General features: G+C 41.5%; 1 protein-coding gene across 1 annotated transcript; it reads right to left on the bottom strand.

Moving 5' to 3' along the window:
- Positions 1-5,066: 5,066 nt before the first annotated feature.
- KRT39 (keratin 39) lies at positions 5,067-13,875 on the bottom strand. The gene is made up of 7 exons (XM_012452082.3): positions 13,315-13,875; positions 11,415-11,497; positions 10,552-10,708; positions 9,334-9,495; positions 9,094-9,219; positions 7,226-7,446; positions 5,067-5,509 (listed from the first exon to the last, which is right to left on the bottom strand). The coding sequence occupies exons 1-7, from the start codon at positions 13,780-13,782 to the stop codon at positions 5,251-5,253; spliced, it is 1,476 nt and encodes a 491-aa protein (XP_012307505.1). The 5' UTR covers positions 13,783-13,875; the 3' UTR covers positions 5,067-5,250.
- Between the last annotated feature and the right edge of the window lie 1,861 nt (positions 13,876-15,736).

The following is a 15,736-nucleotide window of genomic DNA, read 5'->3' as shown; positions in this document are numbered from 1 at the left end:
TTGTTTTTTGTTTTTGGAGAAGGAAAGAGAGAAGGGAGTCCCAACCCTGCTCACCTTCTAGAAAAGAGTAAGAAAAAGAGTAAGAGAACTTACTGGCTGAGATGTTTTCTCCAGGTACTACTAGTATGTCGGCCTTGACTGCTGTGTTGTTCCAGAGAGAGAGAAGGGGGTACTGGGGAGTGGGGAGAGAGAGAGGAGAATCGAGAAAACATATTCAGAAATTTTGCTGCTGGGATGCCTTTTTAGGATGTTTAGAATGTAGGTGGTGGCCTGTGGCTTAAAAGCATCACCTAGGAAAACTCTCCGGATACGATGCTCAACCTGAAAGGATAATTACAGCAAACCTTTCAATGTTGCCACACAGGGTTGTTTCCATTTGAACTGGGTGCGTGGGTTGTTCCCATGAAGCTTGTGAATCATGCTTGAACACACTGACCAGATATTTCTAGCCAGCCCCATATCCAGAGGATTCATTTCCTATAAAAGACATTTGATCACAGTGTTGAAACAGTGCATTCCAGGTTTGCTTGCCCCGAGACTAACCCATGGCTGTGTCACGGGTGCTGATTGCCTCAGCCTAGAAATCATTCCTAATCTAACATGAACCTATTCTCTTCTCTGGAGACACTTTCTTTTTCTCTTGAAATTTAATCTTTCCCCCTTCTCTCATTTAAAGTGTATGTTTGCTTTTAAAATGTGTTTTTATTATTAAAACTTTAATTTTAAATCAAAATGGACAGAAAGAGAATAGAAACTTACTCAGCTAATGGTTCATTTCTGTCTAGAGTAAGATACTTTTCTTCATTGTTTGAAAAATGGAAATTATGGGAATTAATAACAACATAGAGTAATTATCTTCTAAAGAACATAAAGATCTCACTGATACCATCTATTTGCCGTTAAGAGACGCTGGCAAGGTGAGATGGAGGGGGTTGAAAGACTTTTTTTGGTGTCAATTCCTCTTTACAGAGGTAGAAAACTAGACATGATAAGTAATGTCAGAGCTTTTAAGAGACACTAAGGACATAAGCTTTGAAGAGTCCATGGTGAGTGCCTAGAGTCTAAGCACAGAGAAGTCAAGAGGCACTTCTGAGGGTTAGAGCTTGGGGTCGCTGTCTTGGGGTCTAGTGTTGTTTGCATCAGGCCTCAGTCCACAGCTGTTCACTACAGATGTGCCAGGGAACGAGGGGAGTGAGGAGCAGAAGAAAGGGCACTGGTCTTCTTGTTGACCACATGCCGTGAAGAAGTTACCATTCCCTCCGTGCCCAGATTCTCCATCTCTGACATTAAAAAGACTATTAGCTGCCATCCAATACCTTCCTCATTCAAAAATTCACATGTTCTGTGCATTTCTGGCTGAGGGGTAAAAATTCCTTCGATGGTTTCTCACCGGAAGCTGTGATGAGCAGGCTGGAGAAGGGCACTCTGAAGAGTTGAAAAGCAAGCTTTTGCTACTGCAGATTATTTCTGTTCTTATATATCAGGTTCTATTTGACCTTTCTGAGGAAATAAAAGTACTCACAATTCAATCTCATTATTGTGTCGTGTGGATGAGTCAGTTAAGTTTTCTGCCCAGCAGGTTCCTCATCTGTGAAATGGGGCTATTCATAGTATCTACTTCATGCTGGGGTTGTGAGGATTAAATGAGTTGATGATATTTATTAAATTATTGACCATGATTGATTAGCTCCATTTTATAAACAGGCAAATAGACATGAAGAGGGGGAATCTGTAAGTGTGGTTGTCTATCAAGCTATGTCTGAATCTAAGAGCCTCAAATAAGGAATCAAGTCATTCAGATCTTTAAGCCAAGAGTCCCCTTGTCAATGATAAAGCAGTGACTTTTAGTGCAGTGCACACACTTGAGACTTTTGTTAAAAATTGGGTTCCCTGGTCCCACACCTGGAGATGCAAATGCAGGAGACCAGGGTAAGGCCCAATAATCCAAATGATATAGAGGGTGTGGGCTGTGTGCTGGGGGCAGGTGATGGGGGACAGTTAAGGGGTGAAAGCAAAGGGAAAGGGGGTAGCGTGGTTACCTCCATATTTGGAAGTTTAAACTAGTTATGATATAAAGTGGAGTCAACAAGAAGAAAGGAAAAAAAATCTAGAAAAATATATCTAAAATATCTCCCTTTTAAAAGAAAATTCTGGGGTACATGTGCAGATCGTGCAGGATTGTTGCTTAGGTATACACATGCCATGGTGGGTTTGCTGCATCCAGCCCCCATCATCTACATTAAGTATTTCTCCTAATGTTATCCCTCCCCAAACCCCCACCGCCTGCTATCCCTCCCCTAGCCCTTCCACCCCGCAATAGGCCTGGGTGTGTGATGTTCCCATCCCTGTTTAAGAAATATAATTATGGACCATCAGAGTGAAAAGCAGAGAAATAAGATTTGACCTCAGACTCTAGAGACCATGCTGTGTTTCCTGATTCATGTTTGTCTTTTGAGCTGTGCTAAAATTATACTTTCCCTCCCTACAAGCCCCTTTTCTGCTCCAGCTGCTGACTTATGCTGAACTATGTCATAAAACCTTGAACTCCCTTTGGGGCTGTATAGGGTACTTACTTAGCCTCCCAGTTAAAAATCCAGATTTCCTATTGCCTTTAAAAGGTTTGACCACATGCATACAACCAGAAAATGGTTTTACATTCTCTTATACAAAGAAGACACTTTAAAAAAAAGCTGCAAACCTTCGAGTGGCTAACTCCCCTTTTTACTGTGCAGTTTATAATCATGATTTTCTTTTTTTTTTGAGATGGAGTTTTGCTCTTGTTGCCCAGACTGGAATGCAATGGCAAGATCTTAGCTCACCGCAACCTCTGCCTCCTGGGTTCAAGCGATTCTCCTGCCTCAGTCTCCCGAGTGCCTGGGATTACAGGAATACACCACTATGCCCGGCCAATTTTGTATTTTTAGTAGAGATGGGGTTTCTCCATGTTGGTCAGGCTGGTCTCAAACTTCTGACCTCAGGTGATCCACCCACCTTGGCCTCCCAAAGTGCTGGGATTATAGGCGTGAGCCACTGTGCCTGGCCATAATCATGTATTTTTTTTTTTAAATCGTGAATGGCATGGGGGATATTTTGCTCTGCGAGGGAGGAAGGCATTCTATTTCTAGGATAAATTGAAAATGGCACTGCTGCGTCAGCTCAAGATTAACTTGAGTCCAGTGAGATTCCTAAACCCTAATTTTGTAGCTCAGGACGTGTATTAGGGTCCACCTGGGCCCAGCACTGAACTAGAAAGAAAGGAAGAAGATGTGGATGAAAACGATCTGTCTAGTTTTCAATTTAGGGAATAGGAATGCTCTTCTGCAAAGCACCTTATGGTTTATGAGACACTTTCACCATCACAATTCCACTTTATCCTTACAACCGTGTGACAGGTAGGGCTTATGTTGCTATATTCCATTTGCTCAGGGTCATATGTGCACGGGCTGGATTGAGACTCCCTCTCAAAGTTTCTGAATCCCAGTTCCATGCTGTTTCCACATTTTCATCCTGCAGCCTGAGATGGTGCTTAGATAACTACTGACCGGAGATACTCTGCCCACTCAGATGAGAGAGAAATTATTGATTAAAATGAGGTCATTCTGGGAGTTCTGCATTCCACTTGGCTAGTGTAAGTTGCTACTTGTCTGGAGGAAGTAAATCATTGAGCTGTAAGTTACACAATGCGTGTGTCTTTGATGTGGGCATCAGGCATTGACTGATATGTGATACATACCCTGAGAATTGAAAAATGCTTTATTGAGTAGAATTGTGGGCTTGATCACAGGAAATCATGTTTCTTTTTTTTTTTTCTCCCAACAGTTAAACACTATTAAAACTCCAAAATCATGACTGGATAGCTAAATTCATGAAGAAAGAATTTTAAAATGAGATAATGACAAAAATAGGTCTAGGGCTGTAGCTAAAAGCAAAACTTACATAAAAATAACATTGGCGTAGTGCTTTTCAGCATTCAAAGCAGTATCACATAAGCCATTTCATTTGATCTTCACAACAACCCTGTGAAGTAGGCATGATCATCATTTAACAAACACAGAAATTAAATGTGATGAAGTCTAAATGTTTTCCCCAGGGTCACAGCTGGGAAATGCAAGTGTAGGCCTTTTGACCTCACATCTGTGTTTGATTTTGAATTATTTCTCAAAACCTCTGACAATGTCCAGTGATTATTGTTGGGGATGACTTACATATTCTGTGACTATCCTGTAAGAAACCATGATGATGGCTGGCATATAAATGATGCCTTCTCGCACTGGGACTGCCTTGCGCTTACAAGCAGCAATTATTCACTATTGCTTCTCTGCAAAATGTGTGGATATTAAGTCCATTTACTCTGATGGATAGATTGAAGCAGGAATCTAAGCTATGTTTTTCTTTGTCACTCTTCACAGGGAGGGGAAGAAGCAAGGGTTATTTCTTGAGAGTTCCAGCTAAATGTTCCTTGTCAAACAATCAGAACAAACTCCCATTCCCTAAAGAATAGAAAGAGAAATTGCAAACGTTTAATGAAAAGACCCATGCTATTTCTTCTAAGTGTTCTAGATTCACTCCCCACAACTATATCTCATTCTCAAATAAAATATTTGGAGAGCCTAATGGGTCACAAAGTTTTGGAGAACATGGACATTTAAAAAAAATATCTATGGAAAGGTAAGGTATGTTAGTATAGATAAATCATAATTAAGACAGTGGAGTTTAATAGGATCCATACTTGTAACTATCTACTCAAGGGAACTAAATAGTAAAGATTTTTTCCCCTATTTATACTGTTCCCATGTATGTTTCTTTCTGTATCCAAAGAAATTTAGAAGGGAAGGTTGTAGCTTTTCACCTTCATGTGCCGGTGGCCAAAAACAACCCCAAACTTGTCTGACTGGCTCTAAGGAGGAATGTAAGTAAACAAGGCCTGAGTAAACAAGAGAGAGACCTGCCCATCAATCACCTGTGTAGTCAAGCAATGTAGGCCATCTTCCTGGGCGCTTACAAATTAGTTCCCATCCCTCAGATAAATGCAAAATGTCCTTCCAGAAAAATGTAATTTATTATTTTGTTAGCAGTGGTGACTTAAGGAAGGAGCAGAATAAAAGGCATTCTACCTAGCAATGGGGACCCGCTGTAGTAGTAAGAAACTAAGTACCTTAAGGGACTGGGGAGTTTCCTTAAACCTCTCTGGCAGGAGCATGTATTGGCCTCTCTTTCGTAAATGTGGGTCATTTTCATCACCTTGGGATGTTAGACTTTGGCAGGTCTGATGATGAAGCAAGGCTGCACATGCTCGTAAGAAGAAATGACCTTCCCATCCTTAATCTCCTTGGTAATGGTGCAGATTTTAACCAGTATCCTGGACAGGGGTCCACAGGCACTGCAGGGCTCCTGTAAGCCACAGGAGGCTGAGGATGTGCAAGCTGGGGCCGTGCATTCCATGGCTCTGGACTTACATGATGTCCAAGGGGAAGGCTCACACTTCGTGGCACATGTATAACAGGGAAGCCTAAGGAAAAAAACAGACTTTTAGCCATGATAGAGGGAAGGCAGTGATGGTCATGGAGAAAAATGGTTGTGGTTAAATTTTTTTTAAACACTTGTTGCTCAAGACAAGTACGTACTTCCGAATGTTTATTCATTCATTTCATTCCGTAGTTAGTGGAAGAAAAAGAATCAGATCACATCGATTGGAAATCAGCATCCTAGGTTTAGAAGTATTCGATTATGTAAGTTTCCATTGGTCAATACCATTGCACTGTGGAAAGAATACCGCACTCGTAGTCAAAGACTGGGGCAGAGACCAGCTCTGTCCTTTACCGGCTGGTGACCTCAGCTAAGTCATTTAACTCTCTCAAGCTTTAGCTTTTCATCTGCAGAATGGAGATAATGGAAACTAAACCCACAGGATCAACAGTGATAAGGAACAAGTTGAGGGGATTATTATCTGAGGAATGGAAATTAATCAGATATTTTTCTCACTGGGCACGTAGTCATACTAATAGTGGTGGCCTAAACCCCAGCTATGAAAGAGTCCTCACTGTGTCATCGGGAAGCTTCAAAGTGGCTTCTAGCTGTCTATATATAGTTTTTAGAGAATTGGAGTAAAAAGCAGTTCATAGTAAACGCTCTTTCTATAAACATAATCTTTCTTTGATGATTCGAGGCACTTTGGTATACAATCACAGCTCCCTAAGGTGACAGCATTGATTACCATTGTGCTCATATAATGTGGTTGTGCCAATTGGAAGAATGCTATGAAGAGTTCACTGATTACTTTGGGGAAGTAGGTCTCCTTTGCAACTGTAACTAAGTCTCTGGGGTGTTAGTTTGGACTGAGTTACCTCAAGGAACTCATCCTCTGGGTATGTTTCTTATCGGTTGTTTAGCTTCTTATTGTTTATAAAAATTACAACTTTAATTTTTAATTCAGTTTTTCTTTTTGAGATGGAGTCTCGCTCTGTCCCCAGGCTGGAGTGAAGGGGTGTGATCTTGGCTCACTGCAACCTCTGCCTCCCCGGTTTAAGCAATTCTCCTGCCTCAGCCTCCCAAGTAGCTGGATCTACAGGCCTGTGCCACCACACCCAGTTAATTTCTTTGTAGTTTTAATAGAGACAGGTTTTCACCATGTTGGCCAGAATGATCCTGATCTCTTGACCTCATGATCTGCCCTCCTCAGCCTCCCGAAGTGCTGGGATTACAGACGTGAACAACTTTTATTTTTTTAAAAAGATGTTAAAACACACATGTGTACCTGCTGCTGTTGGCATCAAGAACTAGTGACTAGATAGGGTTAGGGGTTTCAGCCTGAGCAGAATGGTCCTCCAAAGGAGCCTGGGTTGTTTTGTACGAGCTCGTGAAAAGCAGATGTTCATCTCAGTAGGGAAACATCTGTAACGGTCACTAGGAATATACATCTATGGGAAAACCATTTTTTCTCTAGTCATTTTTAAAACTCTAAGAAGCTAAGCAACCTGTAAGAAATTAACCCGGCACATGGGCTCTTTAAAACAGCTCAGCTGAACCAACGCCTCAAATTTGGATGAGGTTACAATTGTAAGTCTTCCCCATGGCACAGCCTGAGAGGGTGTGTGGGTGCCTCTGTCCAAGCTTCCCATCACTGGCCAGAAGGTCAAACAAAGCACTTGTCCCCCATTGCCAGTGGCAGTACATATATGCATCATTTGCACTTCTTTGTCATAGAAGTCGTTGTTATTTTACATACTTGCCATCCAAGCTCTCCAGAAGGCTGCGGTATGTAGTAATCTCACACTCCAGCCGGGACTTGACGTCCAGCAGGATCTCGTATTCTTGGTTCTGTCTTTCCAGGGCACACCGGATCTCTGCCAGCTGAGCCTCCAGGTTATCAATCAGACTCTGGATCTGGGTCAGCAGGGCTGTGTAGCGAGCCTCTGTCTCTGTCAGGATGCACTCCTGGGAATCTCTCTACCATGGAGGAGGAAAGTAGGATTTATAATGATGACTGTCATTATAAATCCAGGTCACCTGTGACCTGTATCATTTAAAAAAAATGGTTTTTTTGTGACACTACTAATAGATTTCCAAGCCCTTTATTTATTGCTTCCTAATCAAAAACCCAAATGATCAACTATGCTAAAATCTGCTTTCCTTGATCTCTTCCCTCTTTCTCTCTCTCTCTTTTTTGCCTCTCTTTAAGTGTTTGTTTCGCTTCCTTTTTCTTGACCACCTGATAATCTCCCACCACACTTTCCTACTTAGGAGAGAGAAAAAAATTAACTTTTGCACACACAGGCATTAAAAATGCATTACCATGGCACTTCATTCAGTGAGTGTTTCTGTCTTAAAAAGAAAGCAGGCAGTGTTTAACCATACACAATTTCTTCACCAGATCAATTCCTTTATATATAAACTATGAAAGTTGAAACTGATGAGTAAATTTGATTCCTGCTCTATCATTCTGTAAGTCTATGGATAATGATGGGATTTTATGTTTTAATAGCCTATTATTTGCATGATTATCCCAGTTTCTATAGATGAGAAAACTGAGGTTCAAGAGGTTCAATATGTTGTCCAAGCCCACATGACTAGCTGGTGAAAAAACCAGCGTGGGGCAAGGTCTTCCTAAAACCCTTCACATCAGGCCAGGCGCAGTGGCTTAAGCCTGTAATCCCAGCACTTTGGGAGGCCGAGGCGGGTGGATCACGAGGTCAAGAGATCGAGACCATCCTGGTCAACATGGTGAAACCCCGTCTCTACTAATACAAAAAATTAGCTGGGCATGGTGGCGCATGCCTGTAATCCCAGCTACTCAGGAGGCTGAGGCAGGAGAATTGCCTGAACCCAGGAGGCGGAGGTTGCGGTGAGCCAAGATTGCACCATTGCACTCCAGACTGGGTAACAAGAGCGAAACTCCGTCTCAAAAAAAAAAAAAAAAACCCTTCACATCAGAGCATTTAAGCAGTTCTCTGCTTCAGAGAGGCATTATCGTGGGACAGAATGGCACTGGCTTTGGAATCTCAACTCTGGCTCAGACTCTTGTGACTCTGGACAAGTTTCTTAATGTCTCAGGATCTCGGTGTCTCTATTTATAAAATAGTTGGGCTGAAACTTACCTTGGGTTTGCTGGGGAAAATCACCTTAGCTCTTGGAACCTCATCTGTTACATTAATTAATAATTATGCCACCTCCCCATAGGATTACTTTATAAATCTCATGTGATAGCTTGTAAAAATGCTTTGCATATAATAAATGCTCTCCCAGTGTTTCCCAAAGTGTATTTCATGAATCATTAATACCATGAGATGCTCTAAACAAAGAGGGGATCCATAGTCAAATAAGTTTTGGAATGCTGAATAACCCATATCCCCTTCTTGGAGATTCATGGTGTATATTTGCTTATTAAAGGCTCACAGAAAGGCACCCCGTTTAACCTTGGTTTAGTCCAGCATTTCCCAGACTTATTTGGCCACAAAGTCCCTTTTTAGCCATAGACCCTTTAACAAACAAGGAACTGTTGCTCTAAGAGACACAGTTTGGGAAATACTGCAACACACAGGTGTCAGGGACTGCTGCCACTTTTGCTGTGGTAGGCTTGGTCAGCTTGCTCGGTACCATTCGATGCTGGGCCTGCAGGTCAACCTCCAGAGTGTTCACAGTGCGTCTCAGTTCTATGATCTCCTTTTGGCAGCATTGCTGCTGTTGAGAGCTGGTCACCACTTGTTGATTCAGCTCCTCCATCTGAAACACACAGTCAGAGACCGAGGCTATTATGGGAGGAAAACACGACTTTGAGTAAAGGGCCCTAGAAATGCAGCATCAGCTTATTGTTTTTGACTTTTCTATTTCCCCCACCTGCGTGTTGAACCATTGTTCTGCATCTTTGCGGTTTGTCTCCATGATGGACTCATAGTGACATCTCATTTCTTGTAGGACCTGGTTTAGGTCAACAGAAGGAGCAGCAGTCACTTCAATGTGAAGTCTCTCCCCAAGCTGACACTGTAAAGAATTGATTTCCTATGTGAAGAAAAAGAATGTAAGTCACTTGGTGAACAGAGGACTCCCTTGTGTTCTTGTTTCAGTCCAACTGCTGTGATTTAGCATAATTGTGTCTAAACTATAGCCCACAACAAAGGAATACATGCTTTACTGGTGTTATTAAGAGGCTATAAAATGATTTAAGGCTATTTCAAGTAAGACTGTGTGTTTAAATATGTGCAAAATTAAAAAAAATGAGTAACAAGACCAGAGTTCCAAAAAATTTCGATCATTTCCAGGGCTGGATAATGGGCGAAACAGCATAAAGGTGGAACTGATCATAAGAGATCATAGTCTGTATGGTGCATATATGGGATTGTGCCAATGTTGACTTGTACCAATATTGACTTGTACTAATGGCAGGTGGCAGAAGTCTGTGCAGAGATGCCTACACACATGGGAAGACTGTAAGGACAGAAAAATTGGGTTCCTTCTTGTGGAAGAGCTGGAGGGGATGATGGAGGACTTTCTTCCCCTTATGGCTCTAGATATTGTGTTGGAGCCAGTGGATTTGAAATACTACATTGAACCAGTGGCGGTAGCAGTAGGTATTTGCAGGGCTAAAGCAGAATAGTGTGTAACAGTGATACGGTCTGGCTCTGTGTCCCCACCCAAATCTCATCTCAAATTGTAATTCCCATAATTTCCACATGTCAAGGGAGGGACCCAGTGGGAGGTGGTTAGATCATGGGGGCAGTGTCCACCATGCCGTTCTCAGGATAGTGAGTTCTCACAAGATCTGATGATTTCATAAGGGGCTCTTTCCCCTTTGGTCTCTCTCCTGCTGCCAAGTGAAATATGCCTGCTTCCCCTTAAGCCATGATTGTAAGTTTCCTAAGGCCTCCCCAGCCATGTAGAACTGTGACTCAATTATACCTCTTTCTTTTATAAATTGCCTACTCCTAGGTATTTTTTTATAGCAGTGTGAGAATGACCTAATACAAACAGGGACACTCTTTGTCAGGTGCAACTCAAAGGAACTGATGCTACTCTTAGGGGCTTAGCTTGTGATTACTCTCTTGGCTCTTTTCTCACCTCTTTGTGGTTGTTCTTGAGGCAAAGGAGCTCCTCCTTCAGAGACTGAACTTGTACCTCCAGGTCTGCCTTGCCCAGGGTCAGCACATTCAGGATCTGCTTGAGGCCATTGGCATCTGCCTCCACCAGCTGGCGTAGAGACACCTCAGCTTCATACCTTTAAAAACCAGATGGGAAAAGAGAGACATCTGAAAGGAGATGATGCAAACTAAGCCAAGCAGAACTCCTGTCTGTGTTTTACTCTGGGCATCTCACTTGGTGTATTTCTATTGAAGGTTTTATTCTCTTTAGAGGTGAAACCATTTGATAAAGATCATAGCTTAATTATTATTCCCAAAATAGTTTGCTAGGGCCATCTGCATCGCTGCCCTTTGAGATGTGGGAATTTATTGTCCTTCCTCTGCCCCTAGTGGCAATGCAGTGTAAGTGAAAAAAGCTCCGAATTAGAGCTCGGAAAACTTGGGTCCAAATTTGGCTCTGACTTGTACTAGCTGTGCTTACCTCTGGGTAATCAACTTAGCCTCACTAAGCCACAGCTTTCTCACCTTAAAGGGAACAACAACCTACCCATTTTACTAAACTATTGTGTAGGTAATCAGATGGGTTCACAAGTTAGAAACTTTAGTGTTAGAAACTATTGTGTAGGTAATCAGATGGGTTCACAAGTTAGAAAGTATAGGTACTGTATACTTGTGAGCAGTTATTAATCTTAATTATTCATTTAATTTGAAAGTCTTTTCTGGGCTTGTGCCAACATGGTCTGGGGTAAGAAGGTTAGTAGGTGTGGGGATAATTTTGTTGAGGGCATCTTGGTCAGACTCAGGGTGAGCAATGTTATGGATGACAGAGTTGGGTGGGCTTACTTGGCTCTCAAGTCATCTGCAGCCAGTTTGGTGTTGTCAATTTGCGAGACCAGTCTGGAATTCTCAGCCTTGGTACACAAAATCTAGAATTAAGAAATCATACACACAAATGAAACACACACCAGGATCTCCTTTAAGAACCAAGGGGCTTGTGTGTGTGTGTGTCAAGTAACAGGGGAAGATGAAGTAGACTTTTGATTAATCTTCAGAGCTATGCTCAGGAAACTTGGAAAACTTTGGAAAGTCAGATTTTCTGTTATTTTCCCAAAAGATCAGTAAAGATTACTTAACTAGAAACTTTTTTTTTTTTTTTGAGACGGAGTTTCGCTCTTGTTACCCAGGCTGGAGTGCAATGGTGCTATCTCGGCTCACCGCAACCTCCGCCTCCTGGGTTCAGGCAATTCTCCTGCCTCAGTCTCCTGAGTAGCTGGGATTACAGGCACGCGCCACCATGCCCAGCTAATTTTTTGTATTTTTAGTAGAGACGGGGTTTCACCATGTTGACCAGGATGGTCTTGATCTCTTGACCTCATGATCCACCCGTCTCGGCCTCCCAAAGTGCTCGGATTACAGGCGTGAGCCACCGCGCCTGGCTAACTAGAAACTTTTAAGTATTTTTGTTGTTGTTAAAATATAAAATCCAGACCAGGCGCAGTGGCTCATGCTTGTAATCCCAACACTTTGGGAGGCTGAGGTGGGTGGATCACGAGGTCGAGAGATCAAGACCATCCTGGCCAACATGGTGAAACTCTGTCTCTACCAAAAATACAAAAATTAGGTGGGCATGGTAGCACATGCCTGTAGTCCCAGCTACTAAGGAGGTTGAGGCAAGAGAATCGCTTGAACCTGGGAGGCAGAGGTTGCAGTGAGCCGAGATTATACCACTGCACTCCAGCCTGACAGCAGTGAGACTTCATCTCAAAAAATAAATAAAATAAAATAAAATCCATCCTAAATTTATATAAATACCACGATCTACTAGAATGTCAACTCCCTGAAGGCAGGGACTTTCTAAAGTCCACCAATATTTTCCCAGAATCTAGAACAATGTTTGGTCCATTGTTGTTGCTACTCAGTAAATATTTGTCGAATGAATAAAACTGAATGAATCCAGATGTGCAGTAGCAGAATATCTCTGTGCATAACAAACTTAGTTTTGGTGTAGAAACAAACCAAGCAATGTGGAGATGATAACACAAGCATAAAAGGTGAAAAAGGCGGTGATGGTTGCCGAACGGATAAAAACTAAACTGTTTAGGAACTCATTAAAACAAAATTTATTTTCTCTGATCTCTGTTTTCTCATTTTTATTTTAGAAATGGTCACAACTTGATGTTAACATTTTTTTGGTCCTGAGTTATCTAGTTATAATGGTAGAGTATATTTCTGGAGAAAAGAAACACTAACAGACTCTTATTTATTTATTTATTTATTTTTTTGAGACAGAGTCTTGCTTTTGCCCAGACTGTAGTGCAGTGGCAGGATCTCAGCTCATGGCAGCCTCGAGTTCTTATGCTCAAGTGATTCTCCCACCTCAGCCTCCCAAGTAGCCAGGGCCACAGGCATGCGCCACCATGCCCATCTAATTTTTGTATTTTTTTTGTAGAGATAGAGTTTCATCTTGTTGCCCAGGCTGGTCTAGAACTCCTGGACTCAAGCGATCTGTCTGCCTCAGCCTCCCAAAGTGTTAGGATTACAGGTGTGTGCCCACTACACCTGGCTGGAAATACTATCAGACTCTGAATGTTGCCTCAAGATGACAATTTCACTCGAGATTTTTTTTTTATGCTTCAAAAAATTTTTTAGCATCAAATGAACAAAAATATTAATGTTTAGCAAATAGCTGTTGCTTGGAAACCATCAATTCACAACATGATTAAACAGTTCCTAGGAATCTTACCTTCTGCTGGAGCTCCTCGATGGTAGTGTAGTAAGACAGGTAATCAGGACATAGAACAGGGAGCTCTTTGTTACTCTCTTCCTGGATTTTAGACTCCAGTTCAGCATTCTCTCGTTCTAGCATCCGCACCTTTTCCATGTAGTTAGCAAGGCGATTGTTCAAGATTTGCATGGTCTCCTTCTCATTACTGTTGATGCCTTCGCTATACCAGTTGCAGTCATCCAGAGAGGAGTGAGCATTGAAGTTGTTAACTAGGTAGATGGGCACGCAACAAGAGCAAGGGGCGGGTTGGCAGCCCTGGTCCTGGAAAATTCTCTGAACGTGGCCAGCTGGTTGACGATTGTTGACTTCAAGACCGCCACATTGGCAGCTGTTGTGAGAAGAGATGTTACTAACATTTGTAATCCTAGAGCAGCTTTGACATGGGGTTGAAGGAGAATTGGTTGTTGTACGGCCTTTGGCATCCATAGTATGTGTCTGGCTTTAGTTTGTTTCCAAGTCTGTGGTCACCGGGATGAAAAGCTCAAGGCACTTGCGCAGAGTCTAAATTCCAAGGCTCTTGGTGTTTTCCTCTTTGAAGTGCTTATATAGCCTCTCCTCTACGCAGTGTCACACAGGTGGGATGTTTTCCTTTCTCAGGTTTATATCAAATCCCGTAGGAACATCTTATTAGTCTGCTTTTTACTTGCTTAAGAAGAGTTACTTGTCTCATAAAAATGTGCATTTAGGCTGTTACTAAGTTATTACCCATCACAACTACTACTTGTCTATTGGACCCAGAGCTTCAAATTATGTCTTCAAAAGGAACCGTCCTAACAGCATCCATTATTAAGCAGGTGTGAGTATATTAAGCTCATTACGTTCCTGTTGACCTCTTCACTTGGCACTGAGCTTAAGCAGGAATGAGTACATCCTTCTTTTCCTTTCTTCTCTAGAAAAGGGAAACTATTAATGTCAAATAATTATTGGTAGACTTAGAAACCAGAAATCAATATTTTAGTTTGTTGTGCCCAAATGATTTCCCCATTTTCAGTGTCAGGGCACTATGAGTATGAATTAAAATGTTAGTCTTTTAAAAGGCTTGTTTTAAAGATAATTGCTAGATTTATGTTTCAGCTTTCCATAAAATGTGATAAAATGGAATAAAATAAAATATAAAATAAAACGAAAGCCATGGGGAAAAGGTAGGATTTGATTGCTGATAAGAAATTTCTTGGAAAAGAGACTGGCTATCTTTCAGTTTTCCAAAGCCCACATTTGTGTTTGCTCGTGGTATTACCTTAGCTAAAAATTTGTCACAGTGTTGGTTTATACTGGATGTTTCAATAGGATCCATTGAAAGGGGTGTGTTTTCTTTCTGAGTAAGTATTCCTCAAAAATAATTCTTTTATTCTTTATTCTTTCTGAGGAATACTTACTCAGCATTTTCTTAAGAAAGTTACTTGTTCCTAATACTTTATGGAGGCTCTAGGGGAACACCATTTTCTTGCCCTTTCCAGCTTCTAGGGGCTGTCTATATCCTCAGCTAGTTGCCTCTTTTCATCGTTTTTTTTTTTTTAATTATGAGATTTGTTTATACTTTAAGTTCTGGGATATATGTGCAGAACGCGCAGGTTTGTTACATAGGTATACACGTGCCATGGTGGTTTGCAGCACCCATCAACCCGTCATCTACATTCGGTATTTCTCCTAATGCTATCCCTCCCTAGCCCCTCCACCCCACAACAGGTCCATGTATGTGATGCTCCCCTCCCTGTGTCCATGTGTTCTCATTATTCAACTCCCACTTATGAATGAGAACATGCGGTGTTAGGTTTTCTGTTCCTGTGTTAGTTTGCCGAGAATGATGGTTTCCAGCTTCATTTATGTCCCTGCAAACAAAAGACATTACCTCATCCTTTTTTATGGCTGTGTAGTATTCCATGGTGTATATGTGCCACATTCTCTTTATCTAGTTTACCACTGATGGGCATTTGGGTTGGTTCCAAGTCTTTGCTATTCTGAATAGTGCTGCAATAAACATACATGTGCATGTGTCTTTATAGTAGAATGATTTATAATTCTTTGGGAATATACTCAGTAATGGGATTGCTGGGTCAAATGGTAGTTCTAGATCCTTGAGGAATTGCCACACTGTCTTCCACAATAGTTGAATTAATTTACACTCCCACCAACAGTGTAAAAGAATTTCTGTTTCTCCATGTCCTCCCCAGCATCTGTTTTTTCCTGACTTTTTAATGATCACCATTCTAACTGGCCTGAGATGATATCTCATTGTGGTTTTGATTAGCATTTCTCTAATGACTAGTGATGATGAACTTTTTTTCACATGTTTTTTGGCCACATAAATGTCTTCTTTTAGAAGTGTCTGTTCATATCCTTTGTAGATTTGTTTTTTTTCTTGTAAATTTGTTTAAGTTCC

Source organism: Aotus nancymaae, unplaced genomic scaffold (genome assembly GCF_030222135.1).
Source record: "Aotus nancymaae isolate 86718 unplaced genomic scaffold, 86718_ANA_hifiasm-v0.15.2.pri h1tg000089l, whole genome shotgun sequence".
NCBI lineage: Eukaryota > Metazoa > Chordata > Mammalia > Primates > Aotidae > Aotus > Aotus nancymaae.
Note: the sequence above shows the minus strand (reverse complement) of the source record. Positions and strands in the feature narration are given on the sequence as shown.

Excerpts from the sequence above, each read along its gene's own strand:
- KRT39 (XM_012452082.3), bottom strand. The coding sequence starts at position 13,782 with ATGGATGCCAAAGGCCGTACAACAACCAATTCTCCTTCAACCCCATGT. Across the intron at positions 9,496-10,551 it reads TCAAGAACAACCACAAAGAG|GAAATCAATTCTTTACAGTG; the intron begins GTGAGAAAAGAG and ends TTCTTCACATAG. Across the intron at positions 7,447-9,093 it reads TGCAGGCCCAGCATCGAATG|AGAGATTCCCAGGAGTGCAT; the intron begins GTACCGAGCAAG and ends CCTCCATGGTAG.